This window comes from Mirounga angustirostris, unplaced genomic scaffold (genome assembly GCF_029215605.1).
Source record: "Mirounga angustirostris isolate CCGP_5_RB_7025 unplaced genomic scaffold, mMirAng1.0.hap1 SCAF_4, whole genome shotgun sequence".
Lineage (NCBI taxonomy): Eukaryota > Metazoa > Chordata > Mammalia > Carnivora > Phocidae > Mirounga > Mirounga angustirostris.
Genome location: NW_026991712.1, coordinates 127,966,878 through 127,989,241, shown reverse-complemented (window position 1 = coordinate 127,989,241; position 22,364 = coordinate 127,966,878). Strand labels below are relative to the sequence as shown.

At 35.5% G+C, this 22,364-nt stretch overlaps 1 protein-coding gene across 1 annotated transcript in view; it reads left to right on the top strand.

The window, feature by feature from the left end:
- Positions 1-22,364, top strand: part of MSH4 (mutS homolog 4) — a 93,997-nt gene that overhangs the window by 39,792 nt on the left and 31,841 nt on the right. The window contains exons 9-11 of the mRNA XM_064588969.1: positions 15,516-15,590; positions 21,459-21,523; positions 22,175-22,344. Coding sequence (XP_064445039.1) covers positions 15,516-15,590; positions 21,459-21,523; positions 22,175-22,344 — 310 coding nt within the window. The remainder of the gene's footprint in view (positions 1-15,515; positions 15,591-21,458; positions 21,524-22,174; positions 22,345-22,364) is intronic.

Here is a 22,364-nt window from a genome sequence, read left to right as displayed (position 1 = left end):
GAAGGACACTATATCATAACAAAGGGGTCTATCCAAAAAGAATATCTAACAGTTGTAAACATTTATGCCCTCAACTTGGGAGCATCCAAATATACAAAACCATTAATAACAAACATAAAGGAACTTATTGATAATATACAATAATAGTAGGGGACTTTCACACCCCACTTACATCAATGGACAGATCATTTAAGCAAAAAAAATCAAGGAAACAGTGGCTTTGAATGACACACTGGACCAGATGAACTTAACAAATATATTTAGAATGTTTCATCCTAAAACAGCAGAACACACATTCTTTTCAAGCACACATGGGACATTCTCCAGAAGAGATCACACACTAGGTCACAAATCAGGCCTCAACAAGTACAAAAAGACAGAGACGATACAGTGCATGTTTTCTGACCAAAATACTATGAACCTTGAAGTCAACCACAAGAAAATATTTGGAAAGACCACAAATAACATGGAGGTTAAAGAACATCCTACTAAAGAATGAATGGGTCAACCAGGAAATTAAAGAAGAAATAAAAAAATACATGGAAACAAATAAAAAGGAAAACACAAAACCTTTGGGATGCAGCAAAAGTGGTCATATGATGGAAGTATATAGCAATACAGGCGTACTTCAAGAAGCAAGCAAAATCCCAAATAAACAACCTAACTTTACACCTAAAGGAGGTTGACAAAGAACAACAAATGAAGCCTAAAGCCAACAGAAGAAAGGAAATAATAAATATTAGAGCAGAAATAAATGATATAGAAAAAAATAGAACAGATCAACAAAGCTAAGAGCTAGTTCTTTGAATGAATTAATAAAATTGATAAATACTTAGCCAGACTTATTAAAAAGAAAAGAGAAATGACCCAAATAAATAAAATCACAAATGAGTGAGGAGAGATCACAACCAACACCACAGAAATTATAATATTATGAAAAATTATATGCCAACAAGTTGGACAATCTGGAAGAAATGGATAAATTCCTAGAAACGTATAAACTACCAAAACTGAAACAGGAAGAAATAGAAAACTTCAACAGACTGATAACCAGCAAAGAAATTGAATCCGTAATCAAAAATCTCCCAACAAGCAAAAGTCTAGGGCCAGATGGCTTTACAGAGGAATTCTATCAAACATTTAAAGAAGAGTTAATACCTATTCTTATCAAACAATGCCAAAAAATAGAAATGGAAGGAGAACTTCCAAACTCATTTTATGAGGCCAGTATTACCTTGATTCCAAAACCAGACAAAGACTCCACTAAAAAAGAGAACTATAGGCCAATATGCCTGATGAACACAGATGTAAAAATCCTCAATAAAATACTACCAAATTGAATCCAACAGTATGTTAAAAGAATCACTGACCACTATCAAGTGGGATTTACTCCTGGCTTTCAAGGGTGGTTCAATATTTGCAAATCAATCAACATGATACACCACATTAATAAAGGATAAGAACCATATGATCCTCTCAATTGATTCAGAAAAAACATCTGACAAAGAATAACATCCATTCATGGTGTTAGAGAATGGTCGAGTTTCATTCTTCTGCATGTGGCTGTCCAATTTTCCCAGCAACATTTATTGAAGAGACTGTCTTTTTTCCATTGCATGGTTTTTCCTCCTTTGTCGAAGATTATTTGACCATAGAGTTAAGGGTCCATATCTGGGTTCTCTATTCTGTTCCATTGGTCTATATGTCTGTTTTTGTGCCAGTACCATGCTGTCTTGTTGATCACAGCTTTGTAATACAACTTGAAATCAGGCAACGTGATCCCCCCCAGCTTTCTTTTTCTTTTTCAACATTTCCTTGGCGATTCAGGGTCTTTTCTGATTCCATACAAATTTTAGGATTGTTTGTTCCAGCACTTTGAAAAATGTCATTGGAATTTTGATCAGGATGGCATTGAAGGTACAGATTGCTCTGGGTAGCATAGACATTTTAACAATGTTTATTCTTCCGGTCCATGACCATGGAATATTTTTCTATCTTTTTGTGTCTTCTTCAATTTCTTTCATGCGTGTTCTGTAGTTCCTATAGTATAGATCCTTTACCTCTTTGGTTAGGTTTATTCCGAGGTATCTTATGGTTTTTGGTGCTATTGTAAATGGAATCATTTCTCTAATTTCTCTTTCTACAGTTGCGTTGTTAGTGTATAAGAAAGCAACTGATTTCTGTGCATTGATTTTGTATCCTGCCACATTACTGAATTGCTACATGAGTTCTAGTAATTTGGGGGTGGAGTCTTTTGGGTTTTCCACATAAAGTATCATGTCATCTGCGAAAAGAGAGTTTGACTTCTTCTTTGCCAATTTGAATACCTTTTATTTCTTTTTGTTGTCTGATTGCTGTTGCTAGGACTTGTAGTACTATGTTGAACAATAGTGGCGAGAGTGTGCATCCTTGTCGTGTTCCTGATCTTAAGGGAAAGGCTCTGAGCTTTTCCCCATTGAGGATGATATTCGCTGTGGGTTTTTCATAGAGAAAACTAATAGGCTAACAGACACATGAAAAAATGTTCATCATCATTAGCCATCAGGGAAATTCAAATCAAAACCACATTGAGATACCACCTTACACCAGATAGAATGGCAAAAATGGACAGGGAAAGAAACAACAAATGTTGGAGAGGTTGTGGAGAAAGGGGAATCCTCTTACACTGTTGGTGGGAATGCAAGTTGGTACAGCCACTTTGGAAAACAGTGTGGAGGTTCCTCAAAAATTTAAAAATAGAGCTACCCTATGACCTAGCAATTGCACTCCTGGGTATTTACCCCAAAGACACAGATGTAGTGAAAAGAAGGGCCATATGCACCACAATGTTCATAGCAGCAATATCCACAATAGCCAAACTGTGGAAAGAGCCGAGATGCCCTTCAACAGATGAATGGATAAAGAAGATGTGGTCCATATATACAATGGAATATTACTCAGCCATCAGAAAGGATGAATACCTGGGCGCCTGGGTGGCTCAGTCGGTTAAGCATCTGCCTTCGGCTCAGGTCATGATCCCAGGGTCCTGGGATCGAGTCCCGCATCGGGCTCCCTGCTCAGCCAGGAGCCTGCTTCTCCCTCTCCCACTCCCCCTGCTTGTGTTCCCTCTCTCGCTGTCTCTCTCTGTCAATAAATAAATAAAATCTTAAAAAAAAAAAAAAAAGAAAGGATGAATACCCAACTTTTACATCAACATTAATGAGACTAGAGGAGATTATGCTAAGTGAAATAAGTCAAGGAGAGAAAGTCAATTATCATATGGTTTCACTTATTGGTGGAACATAAGGAATAGCATGAAGGACATTAGGAGAAGGAAGGGAAAAATGAAGGGGGGAAATCGGAGGGAGAGATGAACCATAAGAGACTATGGACTCTGAGAAACAAACTGAGGGTTTTAGAGGGGAGAGGGTGGGGGGATGGGTTAACCTGGTGATGGGTATTAAGGAGGGCACGTACTGCATGGAGCACTGGGTGTTATACGAAAACAATGGATCGTGGATCACCACATCAAAAGCTAATGGTGTATTGTATGGTGACTAACATAACATAATAAAATTTTAAAAATAAATAAAGAAAGAAAGAATAACATCCATTCATGATAAAAACTCTCAACAAAGTAGGAATAGAGGGAACATACCTAAACATAATAAAGGCCATATACAAAAAACCCACAGCTAATATCATCCTCAATGGGGGAAAACTAAGAGCTTTGGAATAAACCTAACGAAAGAGGTAAAGGATCTGTACTCTAAAAACTACAGAATACCTATGAAGGAAATTGAGGAAGACACAAAGAAATGGAATAACATTCCATGCTCATGGATTGGAAGAATAAATATTTTATAATGACTATACTACCCAGAGCAATCTACACATTTAATGCCATCCCTGTCAAAATACTATCAACATTTTTCACAGAGCTAGAACAGACAATCCTAAAATTTGTATGGAAACACAAAGACCCCAAATAGCAAAAGGAATGTTGAAAAAGAAAACCAAAGCTGGTGGCATCACAATTCTGGACTTCAAGCTATATTACAAAGCTGTAGTGGTCAAAATGGTATGGAACTGGCACACAAACAGACACATAGATCAGTGGAACAGAACAGAGAACCCAGAAGTGGACTCTGAACTCTATGGTCAACCAAGCTTCAGCAAAGCAGGAAAGAATATCCAATGGAAAAAGGACAGTCTCTTCAACAAATGGTGTTGGGAAAATTAGACAGCCACATGCAAAAGAATGAAACTGGGCCACCTTCTTACACCATACACAAAGATAAACTCAAAATGAATGAAAGACCTAAATGTGAGACAGGAATCCATCAAAATCCTAGAGGAGAACACAGGCAGCAACCTCTTTGACCTTGACCATAGCAACGTCTTACTAGTTATATCTCCTGAGGCAAGGGAAACAAAGGCAAAAATGTAGTTTTGGGATTTAGTCAAGATAAAAAGCAAAGTAAGCAGTCAACAAAACTAAAAGACAACCTACAGAATGGGAGAAGATATTTGCAAATGACATATCTGATAAAGGGTTAGGGTCTAAGATCTATAAAGAATATATTAAACTCAACACCAAAAAAACAAATGATCCAATCAAGAAATGGGCAGAAGACATGAACAGACATTTCTCCAAAGAAGACATCCAAATGGCCAACAGACACATGAAAAAATGCTCAACATCCCTCAGGATCAGGGAAATATAAATCAAAACCACAGTGAGAAACCACCTCACACCAGTCAGAATGGCTAAAATCAACAAGTCGGGAAAAACAAGTGTTGGCAAGGGTCACTCTGGAAAACAGTATGGAGGTTCCTCAAGATGTTAAAAATAGAGCTACCCTATGACCCAGCAATTGCACTACTAGGTATTTACCCCAAAGATACAAATATAGAATCTGAAGGGCACATGGACCCCCAGTGTTCATAGCAGCAATGTCCACAATAGTCAAACTATGGAAGGAGACCAGATGTCCATCGACAGATGAATGGAAAAGGAGATGTGGTGTATATACACAATGGAGCATTACTCAACCATCAGAAAGGATGAATACTTACCATTTACATCGACATGGATGGAACTGGAGGGTATTATGCTGAGTGAAAAAAGCCAGAGAAAGACAATTATCATATGGTTATACATCACTCATATGTGGAATATAACAAACAGCACAGAGGATCATAGTGGAATGGAAGGAAGACTGAATGGGAAGTCATCAGAGAGGAAGAAAAATCATGAGAGACTCTTAACTCTAGGAAACAAACTAAAGGTTGCTGGAGGGGAGTTGGGTAGGGGTATGGGGTAATTGTGTGATGGGCATTAAGAAGGCAGGTGATGTGATGAGCACTGGGTGTTATACACAACTGATGAATTATTGAACTCTACATTTGAAATTAGTGATGTACTATATGTTGGCTAATTGAATTTAAATAAAATTTTTGGAGCTCTGTTATTAGGTACATAAACATTTAAGATTGCTATGTCTTCAGCTTTATCATTATAAAATGGCCCTTTTTTCCTAGTAATATTATTTTGCTCTGAAATCTGTGTTTAATATTAATATATCCACTCCAGCTTTCTTTTCATGAGTTGGCACGATATAGCTTTTACCATTCTTTTAACTTCTTTGTGTCTTTATATTTAAAGTGGGTTTCTTATAGACAACATATATTTGGATCTTGTTCTTTGTATACAATCAGAAAATACCTTATTTTTAATTGGGGTGTTTATTTCATTTACACTCAGTGAGATTATTGGTATGTTTTGATTAAATCTGCTATCATATTCTTTTTCTACTTATCTGTTCCCTTTTTCCTTTTTTTCTGCCTTCTTTTTCTGCCTTCTATCCTTTGTTGATTTATTAGATAGAATTATTAGATAGAATTCATTATTTTGATATTTTAGTGGTTGTTTTAGGACTTACAGCTGAATTCAGTACACCTTCAAATAATATTCACATATGGTATAAGAACCATACACTATTGGCAGCAAAAGCAAAAATAAACAAACTAAAAATCTTTTTCACAGCAAAGGAATGATCAACAAAATGAAAAGGCAGCTAACCTGCTTCTCCCTCTCCCTCTGCTTCTGCCTGCCGCTCTGCCTACTTGTGCTCTCTCTCTCTCTGTCAAATAAATAAATAAATAATGTTAAAAAAAATATGAAACCAGGAGTCCATAGAGATTAAATAAAATGAAAATTTGATAAGAAATAGTATATTTACATGCTCTCAAATCACATCCCCAGAGAATACTTATTAATTACATAAGGAAAATAGTAATTTTATAGTAGAGAAGCCTAGAGAACCCCACTTTAATCAAGTGCACAAAGTTAACATCATCATAATGGGACAAATCAAAATCATGAGCCAGCTGATAAGATGTAATAAGAACACTGCCTCATTTCTGTGATATTCCTACCAAAGATACATTACCAGAATATAATGATGAGGAAAAACATCAGATAAATCCATACTGAAAGAAAATAACACAGACCTGTACTTTTCAAATGTCAAGGTCATGACTGAAGACTAAATACATACAAAAACTAAAGGTAATGCTTGATTCTCAACTGAATCATTTTTCTATAAAGGGTTATTGGCACAACTGGCTAAACTTGAATGGGATCTGAGGATTAAATGGTATTATCATTGTTAATTTCCTCACTTTGAAGGTTTATTGTGGTTGAATAGAAGAATATCCTTGTTTGTAAGAAATCCTAATTTTGGGGAGTGATAGAGCATCATGTTGGTAACTTACTCTTAAAATTAAAAAATATATAGGGGCACCTGGGTGGCTCACTCGTTAAGCATCTGCCTTTGGCTTAGGCCAGGGTCCTGGGTTTGAACCTGATTCTCCCTCTCCCACTACCCCTGCTCATGTTCCCTCTCTCGCTGTCTCTCTCTGTCAAATAAATAAATAAAATCTTTAAAAAAAAAAATAAGTTCTTTGTAATATACTTGCAAATGTTCTGAAGGTTTGAGATTTCATTTAATTTTTATTTTCACTTTTTTAAAAGGTTGAAACCAAAAGATCTTACATGCTTCCAGAGAATGGAGGGGCGGGAAAAGTCAGTCATATCTAAAATTCAGGAAATCTCAATGGTTTCAGCTTCTCAACAGGAACATTACAAGCTACAAGACAGTGGAGAAGTGCCTCCCAAATTCTGAAGGAAAATTCTTTCCTTTCAGCTAAGCTATCCATCAATTATGAGAGACTAATAAAACATTTCAGAAATACAGTCTTACTCTTTCTCAGAAAGTTATTAGAAAATGTGCTCCACAAAAAGAAAAGAGTAAGCCAAAACAGAAGATGACTAGGGACAGAAAAAATAAGAGATCCAACATAAGAGAGACAAGGAAAAATGCTGAAGAGAAACCTGGAGTCACAGCTGTATACTAAACAAAGAGGGGCAACCAATCCAGATTGGAACAGGTCAGAAACTTATGGGGGAAACATCTTCAAGAGGTTGAATTTCATTATCTGCAGTGAATAAATATACTGAGAGCATATTTTAAATATACTGAGAGGATATTTAGATAATTGGTGGAAATATCTATGCCTGAATTAGTGAAAGCACACAGTACACCATACAAATAGAAAAACACACTGGGGAAAAAACAAAAAGTTGTGCAAGCTCAACTCTGTGTAGCATGAATAATCATAATAATTTTGATCTAACTAAAATTATGTTGTAACCCTACTGGGTGATGAGAGGTAAGGAAATGTCCATGTTTATGGGAGAAGAGAAGAAAGAGAGCTGAATATTCATCCTTCTGCCAGGAAATTAACACAAAATGTCAAAGGATATCATCAAGAAAGTAAAAAAAAAAAAACAAAACTAAAGAATGACAGAAAACATTTGCAAATCATATATCCCAAAATAAGGGACTTGTATCTAGAATATATAAAGAACTCTTACAACTCAATACTAAAAAGACAACCCAATTAAAATTTGGAAAAGGTATGGTGTCTGCGTGGCTCAGCCGGTTGAGCGTCCAACTCTTGATTTTGGCTCGGGTCATGATCTCAGCTCGGGTCATGATCTCAGGGTCGTGAAATCGAGGCCCACATCAGGCTCCAGACTCGACACAGAGCCTGTTTGAGATTCTCTCCTTCTCCCTCTGCCCCTCCCTGCACTCTCTCTCTCTAAAATAAATATGCAAATAAGTAAATAATAAAATCTTTTAAAAAATTGGAAAAGAATATGAATAAACAATTCTCCAAGGAACATATACAAATGGCCAACAAGCACACAAAAAGAGGCTCAACATCATTAATTATTATGGAAATGAAAATAAAAAATGAGAGATATTACTTTACACCCACTAGGATGCCTAGAATCAAAAAGTCAGATAATAACTAGTGTGGACAGGATGTGGAGACATCAGAAACCTCATAGACTTCTTGGTGGGTGGGAATGCAAAATGATACAGTCATTTTAGAAAACAGTCTGGCAGTTGTTCAAACAATTAAACATAGAGTTATCATATGACCCAGCAATTCCACTCCTATGTATATACCCACAATAAATGAAAACTTACATCCAAACAGAAGCTTGTACATAAATATTCATAACAATGTATTCATGATAATCAAAAGTAGAACTCAAATGTTCAACTGATGAATAGATAAATGCAATGTGCTGTATCTATACAATGGAATATTATTTGTCAATAAAAATAATCAAGTATTAATATATATTACAATGTGAATTAACCTAAAAATGTTAGGCTAAATTAAATAGCCAGTCACAAAGACTACATATTGTAGGATTCCATTTATATGAAATGTCCGGAATGAACAAATCTATAGGGAGAGATAGATTAGTAAAAGCCAAGAACTGGGCAGGGAAGAAGTTTGAGAGGAATGTGAAGCAACTGCTAATGGATCCAGTGTTGTTTTTTAGGGTGATGAAGATGTTCTAAAATTGACTGTAGAAATTGTGACACAACTCTGTGAACATACTAAAAATGATTGAATTTTAAACTTTAAACTGGTGAAGTATATGCTTTGTGAATTTTATCTTAATAAAGCTGTTATATTTTAAAAAATAATGAACTACGGGATATTTGTAGAAGTAAAATGTATGACAACAAGAGCCCAATGAGAAGGAAGGGAGAAAGGCAGCATACTACTGTAAAGTTCTTTTCTTTTTATTTCAGCTTTATTAAGGAATAATTAACATATAAAATTGTAAGGTATTTATTATTTATTTATTTATTTATTTATTTATTTATTTATTTATTTATTTATTTATTTATTTAAATTTGACAGAGACAGAGATAGCGAGAGCAGGAACACAAGCAGTGGGAGTGGGAGAGGGAGAGCAGGCTTCCCGCTGAGGAGGGAGCCTGATGTGGGACTCGATCCCAGGACCCTGGGATCATGACCTGAGCCAAAGGCGGACGCTTAATGACTGAGCCACCCCGTCACTCCTTGAATGATATTTTCAAATGAAAAATATCTTAAATAACTTGAGGAATAGTTTTGCTTATGAATGACATGTTTTACACAGAAAAATGCAGTACAGTATAGGAATAGGACATTGCCACTGTATATTGATAATTAGTATGTGTAATAGTTCCCTATTGCTTCTGAAACTAAATACTATACACTGTGTGGCTTAAAACAAGATAAGTATATTGTCTCACAGTTCTGGATGCTAGAAGTCTGAAATCAAGATACTGATAGGGCCATGTTTCCTCTGAAACCCGTAGGGGAATCCTTTTTGCCTCTTCCTAGCTTTTGGTGGTTTGTTGGCAGTCTTTAGTGTTCCTTGGCTTCCTGGTGCATAACATGCAGTCTCCCTGTGTGTCTCTGTCTTCACATGGCTATCTTTACATGACACCAGTCATATTGAATTAGGAGTCTACCCTACTACAGTATGATATCATCTTAACTAATTACCTCTTCAATGACCCTATTTGCAAATAAGATCACATTTTTAAGTACTGAGTGTTTAGACTTCAACAAATATTTTTGGTGGGGATACAGTTCAACCCTTAACAGTATGTTAAGACTTTGTTTCACTTTTATTATAGAAAGAATCATGAGATTACACCTGAGAGCAGTCTCTGTTGTCAACTCGTGTAATGTTTAGTATTATATAGTTATACAGCTTCATAATTTAGTGTCATTAGCTACAAGAATTAGTAACATACATGCTTTTTGCATTAGACTTTCTGGCTATATTGAGAAGGAAACATCAGTTTGGCCAATTAGCTCTCTCAGAAATATCTGTGATTAGCCAGCTTCTGTAATCACTTTGACTCTCAGACTTTAGAAAAGTCATCTGGGCCAGTTAAGGTAATTCTATAAGCTGAGAATCCGGAATCCTTTTTCCTGTCCAGAAAAGGCGATCTATAGCTAGTTCCATAAGGTTTTTAAGGATCAGTCATAACTGATCCATAGCTGATAGTCTATTAACTTCTCATCCTTTTTAGTTTTAGAGGGACTAGTCATAGTTGTAAATACTTTCCTAGTTACCACATCTGTCTTTTGTGGAGGCTTTTAAAATACTTTTCAGATTTACTAACTTTTGAGGAACCCTAAGCAATATATTGGCTTCATACATGATTCATGAATTTCAGAATTCCCTGTACTGTTTCTTAGTTGCTCTTTTCTTAACCATCTGGAGTTACACTTTAAATTAGGCTCTTTCCTCATTTGATATAAATATATATCTCTAATTAAACACAGTATTTACTAAATTAGTTCAGACTTGTGCTGGTTAAATTGCATGATTTGCCTAAACTTGTGAATGAACTAAATGTTCTGTTGGCTGAATTATATGGTTATCTCAACCTCCTAAATGAACTAAATTTTCTCTGAAAATTTCCAGTATGGAATTGTTTGCCTAAGATGAGTTCTTATACTTTCTTCTTAAGAATATTGATTTTAGGGGCACCTGGGTGGCTTAGTCGTTAAGCATCTGCCTTCGGCTCAGGTCATGATCCCAGGGTCCTGGGATCGAGCCCCGCATCGGGCTCCCTGCTCTGCAGGAAGCCTGCTTCTCCCTCTCCCACTCCCCCTGCTTGTGTTCCCTCTCTTGCTGTGTCTCTCTCTGATAAATAAATAAAAATCTTTAAAAAAAATATTGATTTTAGAAAATGGTGTTTTCTAGATCATAAATTTTCTCTGAGAATAAAACTTGAATTTCTTATTTTGATTAATCTTTCTTTCTGTATAATATTTATAACCTTACTTTTAATATGTTGCATTAAGAATACTTACGTTTTCTATTACAAACATTCAAAATACATCCCCCAACATTTGAAAATTTTATTAAACAGGTTTTTCTGGGGCATCTGGCTTGTGCAGTCAGAGCATACCACTCTTGATCTCAGAGTTATGAGTTCAAGCCCCACATTGGGTACAGAGCTCACTTAATTAAAAAAAAAAAAGATTATTTAAACCCTTTTAAAACCAAAAAAGAACAAAAAAAGAAAGTTTTTCTAAGCTTTTACCCAAATTTCTTTGATTTGTTTTTTTTAAAGATTTATTTATTTAGAGAGAGGGAGAGAGAGAGCACATGTGCAAGTGGGGAGGGGTAGAGGGAGAGAATCTTCAAGCAGATGACTACCCGCTGAGCATGGAGCTCACTGTGGGGCTCAGTCTCATGACTCATGAGATCGTGACCTAACCCAAAACCAAGAGTCGGTCACTCAAATGACTGAGCCACCCAGGTGCCCCTCTTTGCTTTATTTTGAATAACTTTTAATTTTTTTCCCATTGATTTCCAGACTGCCATAGAGAGTATCTAGTACATGGCTATTTCTTTAATTCATTTACCAAGTTATTTTACTAATCATTGTAAAAAGTGGTAAGGATATAGTAAGAAATAAGGAATTTGGGTAAAAAAAAATAAGCAATTACAGCATAGTATTGCAGAAACTCTAAGGGATTTTATATTCTACCCTACTTGCAAGCTAACAAATTAGCCTGCCAATTTCGTACATACTAATAGAAGACACAGGACTCCTGGGTCAGAGAGACAGGACTTTAGTGTTTAGAACAAGCAGTAGCTAGAGTATTAGCATTTTCTTAGACTGATTCCCCAAACTCCACAGGGTGTTGTGGAGAGGACCAGGTGAAACCTGCTCATGCAGTGTGTTGCAGGAGAGAATTGCAGAGCTTAGGGAACTTGAATCTTTTATATTGGACAATAAGTATGTTTGCCTGCTGTTCTGGAGGGAGATACCATCTTAATCTTCTAAGACTGTAAGCATACTCACACTTTGTTCTAGGGGACCCCATATTTTTCAAGGCTATTCACTATAGTAACATCTTTGAAAAGACTATCCAGAACAAAGGCATTCAGTGCCTCTGCCCAGAAGATGTGCAAAAATGCAAAAGGCCAGTAGAGAATTATCTCCCAAATTGCTTTGAAGAAGCAAGTGGCAAAGAGATTCCGTATTAGTTGTCTATTGCTGCATAACAAATTACCATGACCATAGCAGCTTAAAACTGCACATATTTATTGTCTCACAGTTCCTGTGAGTCAGGGGTCTGTGAACATTCTAGCTTGATTCTCTGCTTTGGGTCTCCCAAAGTCCAGGTAAATGTTATCCAGGGCTGAATACTCATGTGGAGTACTCAACTAGGGAAGGATCTGCCTCCCCACTCATGGTGTTGGCAACATTTAGTTTCTTGCAACTGTAGGATTCGTGGCAGTTTATTTCTTCAAAGCTGGCAAGGTATAGAGAGATTGGAGAGAGGGATACAGAGAAGGAATAAATAGGGAGGAAATCACCAGTGATAGAAGAGGGTAAGTGAGTACCTATATACTTGTAGCAAGACAGCTCCTCCAAAGCAGAATTTCTCAACCTAGACATGATTGACATTCGGGCTGAATAATTCTTTTCCTGGCCTCTTATTCTATCTTTTCCCACTTTGGGTGGCTTTCTTACTCAGTATTGTGGAGTAGATGCTGTTGCTGTGCCACCCGCATCCCTTGCCATTCACTTTTGTACAGGGAAGTCTTCTTACTGCAAGCAGCTGAAACTTTCTGCCTGAGGACTTTATCTAACCACATGAGAAACTGGAGGGTAATCAGGAAGTGACTGCCCAGCAATAGGTCTTAACCAGGTTAATAAATACACCATTTTCCTTACCTCTGGAGACAGCTTCTGAAGCTTACTCTACACTATCTCAGAGGTCTCCAGCAGGAATGAGCCACGGTACCAAGCAGCGATACCCTGATCATCAGTGTATCCTGTATTGCTGCCCTTTCCTATTCTCTTGCCTTTTCAAATAAATTATTTGAATTACTTTTCAAATAAATTATTTGTCTCAAATTCTAATTTCTCAGAGTTGGCTTTTGGAGAACCTATCCTAGGTCAGTGGTGCCTTTTGATGAATAGAAGTTATTTTTTTTTATGATTTGGTATTTGTATGTATTGCAAAATGATCACCACAATAAGTCTAGTTAACATCCATCCTCATACACACTTAATTTTTTTTCCCTAGTGATGAAGACTTTTAAGATCTATTCTCAGCAACTTTCAAATATGCAATACAGTGTTATTAACTGTAGTCACCATGCTGTCCGTTACATCCTCATGACTTACTTATTTTATAACTGGAGGTTTGACCTCCTTCTTCCATTTTACCCACCCCCTAGCCCCTGCTTCTGGCAGCTCCCATTCTGTTCTCTGTATCTATGAGCTTGATTTTTTGTTTTTAGATTCTATATATAAGTGAGATCCTCATTGTCTTTTTCTGCCTTATTAGAAGTTCTTAATTTAAATGTAGCTTAGTTTATGTTTTTTCCTTTATAGTGGTTGTTGTATCCTACATAGGAAGTCTTTACCTACCCCAATGTCTTGATTGTACCCATGGGATTTTAATTTATGGAGATGACTAAGTGATGACATGGAGGTGGTAAGGCCATCAAAAGATTTGTATTACTTAAAATTTCTGAGAGGAGAGATCATGCCACATAGGGTCACATGGTCAGGAGCCAGAAGGAGTGAGGAGAAAACATCACAGAAGCCTTTGTTACTACTGTAGTGGGTAGTTATTAGGTGGGAATGTCCCCTACTGAGTAGGAAGTAAAACACAGATACTAAGAGTTTGTGGTTGCAGGGTTTGTAATATGATAATCTGTTCACCCACAAAAGCCAGACCATGGGAGAAATATAAACAACTTTGGCCATTAGTTTGGCCCTATGATTAATGTATGTCAGATCATTAATTATCAAATTTATAAAAGTTGGTTAGAACAGGGTAGTGAAGATACTTTTCTTTGTAATATTCCAGATGTTTTATTGTTTTACTTCTTGTATTTAGACCTATAATCCATATGGAATTGATATTTGTATGTGGTGTGAGGAAGGGGCCACATTTCCTTTTTTTCATACAGATCCATAATCTTATTGGCACCATTTATAGAAAAAAAACTGTCCTTTCCCCATTACTCTATAGTCAACCTTTGTCATAAATGAAATGTTTGGGTTAAATCATATGTTTGAGTCTGTTTCTAGACTCCTTATTCTGTTCCATTGGTTGCTCTGTCTGTCCTTGTGCTGATGCTACAGTTTCTTACTTACTCTAACTTTATTATATAGGCTGATATTCATTAGAGTTAGTCCTTCTACCTTCTTCTTCAAGGGTAAATTGATATTTTTGTAAGAAATTCTCCTTTGGTAATAGGGATGATAGTTGTCTTCTGTTTGGTGAATATTATTTATTTTTAATCTTCCAGTTTCAGAGACCCATTGTGAGAGAGCCTGCAGTAACTTGTTTTGGGGCCAACAACATTCATTTTAGTATTTCTCTAAATTGGCTCATGTAGTCACCAAACAGTCCAGGTATTGTGCAATAGGGATATAGGTCAGGCGACTTCCAAAAGAAAGAGCACTATATCAAGTACATTATATCATAATGTAATATCCTAAAACTCTTTGTCAATATTGGTAAATTTGTCCATTCACAAAACATTCTTCATTTCTGAAGGGTTAATACCACTGTTTGGTTCTAGAGATAGTATAATTTAATTTTAAAAAGTTTATAAAATTTTGAATGTTGACGTTGCTTTATTTTGAAAAACTATAATTAATTTGGACAACTGGAATTATGAAAATTGTTTTACTCGCACAAACAGGAACCAATGAGGGCAATTTGTGTTGTTCTGTAACTATCTGCGAGGTTCGGATTCAGCTTTTCAAATATCATCTTTCACAAATACCCTTTGTGCCTCTTTCAGTAAATGTTAATCTGTTAGTACTGCTCAGGATTGAACTGTATCTCCTATCACTACTGTAGGTTAAGCTGGACCCGAGCGGCTGAAGTAGAAATGAAAGTTGGACACAATGAGGTGAACTCTTCTCATTGTCAGACTTTCAGGAAACTAGTGCACTAGGCTTATTATGACGGGTCAGTAGTTGTAACTATTGTCTATGCTGGGTAGGTTGATAAATAAAAGTGTATGGATATGGTTAAGTGTAGAATTTCAAGAGAAAATCCATTCTTGTATATTTATGGTGTCCACATTTGGGTCTTTATTTTAACAGGTTAATGCAGCTGAATCAAAGATAACAAATTTAATATACCTAAAGCATACCTTGGAACTTGTGGATCCTTTAAAGGTAATTTATATGGGTGTATATTGTACAAAACATGTCTAGCATCAATTTTTTAAAAACTTTTTGTTCCAAAAAATATCAAATTTAGATAAAGTTACAGGAATAGTATAATGAATTCCCAAATTCTCTGGATACACACAGCACACACTACGTGTTATATCCTTATTATTACTCTTACTAAACTATTTGAAAATTGCAATACCTAAATACTAATGTGTGTATAGCCTAAGAACAAAGCTGTTCTCTTATATAACCACAATATAATTTAAAAATTGAGGATATTTAACATTGATCCAATACTATTATGTGTAGTCCATACTCAAAATTTTCTGATTGTTTTACTAATATCTTTTATGGACTTTTTTTTTTCTTGATACAGGGTCCAGTCCAGGATTATGCATTGTATTTAATGTCATTTTTTTTTAAAGATTTTATTTATTTGAGAGAGAGAGTGAGCTAGAGAGAGCATGAGCAGAGGGAGGGGCAGAGGAAGAGGGAGAAGCAGACTCCCTGCTGAGCCAGAAACCCAATCCCAGGACTCTGGGATCATGATCTGAGCAGAAGGCAGATGCTTAACTGAGCCACCCTAGTGTCCCTAATGTCATGTTTCTTTATACCACTTTTCAACTTAAGGTTTCTCATCCTTTCTTTGTCTTTCATGATATTAACATTGTGAAGAGGGTCTGTTGTTTTATAGAATATTCCTCAGCTTGTGTGGTTATTTTCTCATGATTAAATTCCGCTTATTTAGCAGTAATACTCTATGAGCAATGTTGTATCTTTTTCAGTACATCACATCAGGAGGCACATTATGTCATTCCCCATTCTGGTGGTATTAACTTTGATCAATTTCTTCACTGTAAAGTTATTAAGTAATCTGTGGAGAGATACTTTGAGACTATGTAAATATTCTGTTCCTCATTAAACTTTCACTCAATGATTTAAATACTCATTGATGACTCTTACCTGAAATATCTCTGATGTGATTTTCTAATATATTTTTAAATACTTTACTGTGCAAAACTTTTTAAAAAACATTTATTTATTTAAGTAATCTCTACTCCCAACATGGGGCTCCAGCTCACAACCCTGAGATCAAGAGTCCCATGCTCTGCTGACTGAGCCAGCCAGGAACCCCTGTGCAAAACATTTTTTAAAACTTAGGTGACAGCTTTTTCCATGCTGATAGTGCTCTCACAAACAGGGTGAACATTCCTAAAACCCTCGTTTTTCATTACTTTTTTTTTAAAGATTTTTATTTATTTATTTGACAGGGCAGGCGCCCCTACTTTTTCTTTTAAAAAAGGAGTTCCTTGTCACCTTAAGTTTGAAAGAGGTAAAGGATCTGTACTCTAAAAACTACAGAATACCTATGAAGGAAATTGAGGAAGACACAAAGAAATGGAAGAACATTCCATGCTCATGGATTGGAAGAATAAATATTTTATAATGACTATACTACCCAGAGCAATCTACACATTTAATGCCATCCCTATCAAAATACTATCAACATTTTTCACAGAGCTAGAATAAACAATCCTAAAATTTGTATGGAAACACAAAGACCCCAAATAGCCAAGGGAATGTTGAAAAAGAAAACCAAAGCTGGTAGCACTACATTTCTAGACTTCAAGCTGTATTCTCTTAGATCTAAGAGAATTCTGGCTATTAAGAGATGCAAGCATTTTGAACTGGGAGGAGATAAGAAGAGAAAGGTCAAGTGATCCAGTTCTAAGCTTCATATTTTGTTAATATTATGAAGACAATAAAATCTTGAGGTTATGTTCACTTCAAAAAAAAAAAAAAAACTTAAGGTGACAAGGAAGAACTCCTTTTTTAAAAGAAAAAGTAGGGGCACTTGGGTGGCTCAGATGGTTAAGCATCTACCTTCGGCTCAGGTCATGACCTCAGGGTCCTGGGATCAAGTCCCACATTGGGCTCCCTGATTGGCCGGGAACCTATTTCTCCCTCTCCCTCTACTGTTCCCCCTGCTTGTGCTCTCTTGCCTTCTCTGTCAAATAAATAAATAAAAAACCTTAAAAAAAAGGTTAATGAAAAATCTAGAAGAATTTTGTTATAGAGTTCATTCTAATAAATATATATAATGAAAGCAATTTGGCAAAAGATGTAAAAAATGTCATCTTCTTAGAATGAAAAAGGTATAATAAATCATCCCCCAAAATCGATAGATTTGATAAGACACAAATTTCAAACTTTGATATGTCAGAGGCAAAGTAAAGGCCAAAGAAAATTGGGAAAATTTATAGCATTTGACAGATTAAATATTAATTTCTGTCATAAAACTCATGTAATTTCATAAGACACTATTGGAATACCAGTAGAAATATGGAAAATGCCCCCAAAATGGAAATCAAAGAAGTTAATAAATAATACCAAAAATATTCAGCCTTACTACTAGTCAAAGAAATACAAATTAAAGTCATTTTTTTATATATAAAAGAAGCAAAGTTTTTTTGTTTTTATTTTTTTCCCCTTAACGGACACAACTTACTGCTAATGAGAGAACAGTGAGACAGACCTCAGAGGCCGCTGGTAGGAGTACAAATTGCACATACTTCACAGGGAAGTTTTACAACATCTATCTTTTGATGGTGTTATGTTACTAGAAATCTGTCCAAAAGAAGTCTTAAGAAATACTACCAAGATTTATGCCCAGTTATGTCATTGCAGCGTTATTTATATTAGTGAGAAATTCTAAGTAGTATAGACCTATAATAAGGGGAAGGACTATTTGTTTTGTAGAGGGTAAAATATTATGACGATTTAAAAATTTATACTATTGAAAGTTTCTAATGCTTGTGATGTAGTATTAAGTAGGGGAGAAAAGGAATATGCGATGATAAAAAAATTTTTTTGATTTGAGGAAGTGACAGGAAATATACCGTAATATTTAGATAATTTATTTGGAAGGGTGGTAGAATTATAAGCAATTTAATTGTTTTTCTTTATGCTTTTATGAATTTATAGTTTTATTAGTATTTAAGTATTTTCTATTCATAAGAAAAAAATATTATTGCCATTGCCTCATAGCAAACTAAAATAGCACGTAAAAGTCAGGTTAACCGTATATATGAAAACCCACAGTGAATGAATATCATTCTCAACGGGGAAAAACTGAAAGCTTTTCCCCTAAGGTCAGCAACATGACAGGGATGTCCACTCTCATTACTGTTGTTCAACATGGTACTGGAAGTCCTAGCCTCAGCTAAGACAACAAAAAGAAGTAAAAGGCATCCAAATTGTCAAAGAAGAAGTCAAACTTTTACTCTTTGCAGATGACATGATACTCTATGTTGAAAACCCAGAAGACTCCACCCAAAAATTACTAGGACTCATATAGGAATTCAGCAAAGTCACAGGATATAAAATCAATGCACAAAAGTTAGTTGCATTTCTATACACTAACAATGAAGCAGAAGAAAGAGAAATCAAGGAACTGACCCCATTTACAACTGCACCAAAAACCGTAAGATACCTAGGAATAAACCTAACCAAAGATCTGTACTCTGAAAACTATAGAACATTTATGGAAGAAACTGAAGAAGACACAAAGAAATGGAAAAACATTCCCTGGCTCATGGATTGGAGAACAAATATTGTTAAAACATCTGTGCTACCCAAAGTAAACTACACATTCAGTACAATCCCTATCAAAATACTATCAAACATTTTTCACAGAGCTGGAACAAATAATCCTAAAATTTGTATGGAACCAAAAAGGCCCCAAATAGCCAAAGGAATGTTGAAAAAGAAAACCAAAGCTGGTAGCACTACATTTCTAGACTTCAAGCTGTATTACAAAGCTTGATCACATAGTGATCAAGACAGTATGGAACTGGCACAAAAACAGACACATAGATCAATGGAACAGAATGGAAAACCTAGAAATGGGCCCCTCTACTCTATGGTCAACTAATCTTCGACAAAGCAGGAAAGAATGTCCAATGGAAAAAAGACAGTCTCTTCAACAAATGGTGCTGGGAAAATTAGACAGCCACATGCAAAAGAATGAAACCGGGCCATTTTCATACACCATACACAAAAATAAACTCAAAATGGATGAAACACCTACGTGTGAGACAGGAATCCATCAGAATCCTAGAGGAGAACACAGGCAGCAGTCTCTTTGACCTCGGCTGCAGCAACTTCTTGCTAGACACGTCTCCAAAGGCAAGGAAAACAAAGGCAAAAATGAACTATTAGGACTTCATCAAGGTAAAAAGCTTTTGCACAGCAAAGGAAACAGTCAACAGAACCAAAAGACAGCCTTCAAAATGGGAGAAGATATTTGCAAATGACATATCAGATAAAGGGCTTGTATCCAAGATCTATAAAGAACTTGTCAAATTCAACACCCAAAACCCAAATAATCCAGTCAAGAAATAGGCAGAAGACATGAACAGACATCTCCAAAGAAGACATACAAATGGTCAATAGACACATGAAAAAATGTTCCACATCACTTGGCATCAGGGAAATACAAATCAAAACCTCAATAAGATACCACCTCACACCAGTCAGAATGGCTAAAATTAACAAGCCAAGAGACGACAGATGTTGGCGAGAATGCAGAGAAAGGGGAATTCTCTTACACTGTTGGTGGGAATGCAAGCTGGTACAGCCACTCTGGAAAACAATATGGAGGTTCCTCAAGATGTTAAAAATAGAGCTACCCTATGACCCAGCAATTGTATCACTAGGTATTTTTCCAAAGAATACAAACTTAGTGATTCAAAGGGACCCATGCACCTGATGTTTATAGCAGCAATGTCCACAATAGCCAAACTATGGAAAGAGCTCAGATGTCCATTGACAGATAAATGGATAAAGAAGAGGTGGTGTGTACACACACACACACACACACAAATACACTCGCACACGCACACACACACACACAGGAATATTACTCAGCCATCAAAAAGAATGAAATCTTGCCATTTGCAACCATGTGGATGGAATTAGAGGGTATTACACTAAGTGAAATAAGTCAGAGAAGGACAAATATATAATTTCACTCATATGTGGAATTTAAGAAACAAAACAGATGAACATAGAGGAAGGGAAGGAAAAATAGAATAAGATGAAAAAGGAGAGTGAAGCAAACCATAAGAGACTCTTAACTATAGGAAACAAACCAAGGGTTACTGGAGGGGAGGTGTGTTGGGGGGAAGGAATAATTGGGTGATAGGCATTAAGGAGGGCACTTGATGTAATGAGCACTGGGTGTTATATGCTACTGATGAATCACTAAACTCTGCCTCTGAAACTAATAATACACTGTATATTAATTAATTGATTTTAAATAAATGAAAAAAGTTTAAGTTAAAAAAAGTTAGGTAAACTGTGTTTTCCTCTTGTTTCTATTTATTGAAATAGTGACCACTCATAGTTTCCATTAAGCAAAATTAAACCTCTATTTTTGCATATAAGAATGGAGAAATTGCTCTATTTATAAATATGCAAAGCACTTTCTTAGTTTAATGCATATTTAAAACCCAAATTTTGGAATTATATGTAGAGTACTCTAAATGTACAATGATAGCTATTTAAGTACCTACCTCTAATAAGTAGTTGAATGCTAACAATTATTTGAGAGACAAGAAAAATTAAAGTCATAATAGTAAAGCAGTGGATGTCCTTTATTAGCCAGGTGCTCTTTATCTGGAAAATGGGAAAGGTACCATCTGTCCTCACCTATATACCTAAAATATCTTTTATGAGTATACAAATGAGAAGATGAAGCAAGAAAACCCTTGGTAAACTGTAAAGTATTAAACAAATGTAAAATGCTATATTTGAATAGTGTTATAATTTATTATTTTTAACTAACTTTATTTTATTTTTTAACAGATTGCTTTGAGGAACTGTAGCACACCTTTATTAAGAGCTTACTGTGGTTCATTGGAAGATAAGAGGTCTTTGTCACTCAACTGTGAATAAAATAACCCTGCTAATTATTCCTTTCTTCCTGATCATAAATGATTTTAAGTACTCTTAACAGTAATCAATAGAACAATTACTTGAACTCTGGTTAACAACGTTTAAACTATTCATCAAAGTCCTAATTATACATCTTACAAATACCCATAAATAGGGTAACAGCACATTGAGTTTTTGTGTTAATAGGCAATTAGAATAGTATTAAAAATTGAAATCATACACAATTTTAATATTTCTTTTTTTAGCCATTCCCTATGGAAAGACTTGCAAATATAAAAGTACATATTTCTCTTTTGTGAATCATAAAGGGCCTAAAGTAACCAAAAAATAGTAGGTATAAATATTGAATAAGAGATCTAAATACAGTTTAATTTTAATATTGTTTTTAGCAATGGCACCTTGATTTTTAACCAAGAAGACTTGTGATGCTTAAGAACTGTTAGTTTATTGATTCAGGATTCACATCTTTTGTGAGCCACAAATTGAGGTTAATAATAAAACAGAATTACAAATAAAATACAGAACAGAATAAAACAGAAGGTTATGAAAATAGGTGTTACCAGACTGTGACTCAGATTACAAATTAAAATAATTGTTGACTTATTGCCTATAATGTTCTTTTTTAGGTTTGGAATCATACTTGAAAAGATTAAAACCATAATTAATGATGATGCAAGATACATGAAAGGATGCCTGAACATGAGGACTCAGAAGTGCTATGCAGTGAGATCCAACATAAATGAATTTCTTGACATAGCTAGAAGAACATATACAGAGATTGTAGATGACATAGCGGGTAATTTAATTACTTCAGTG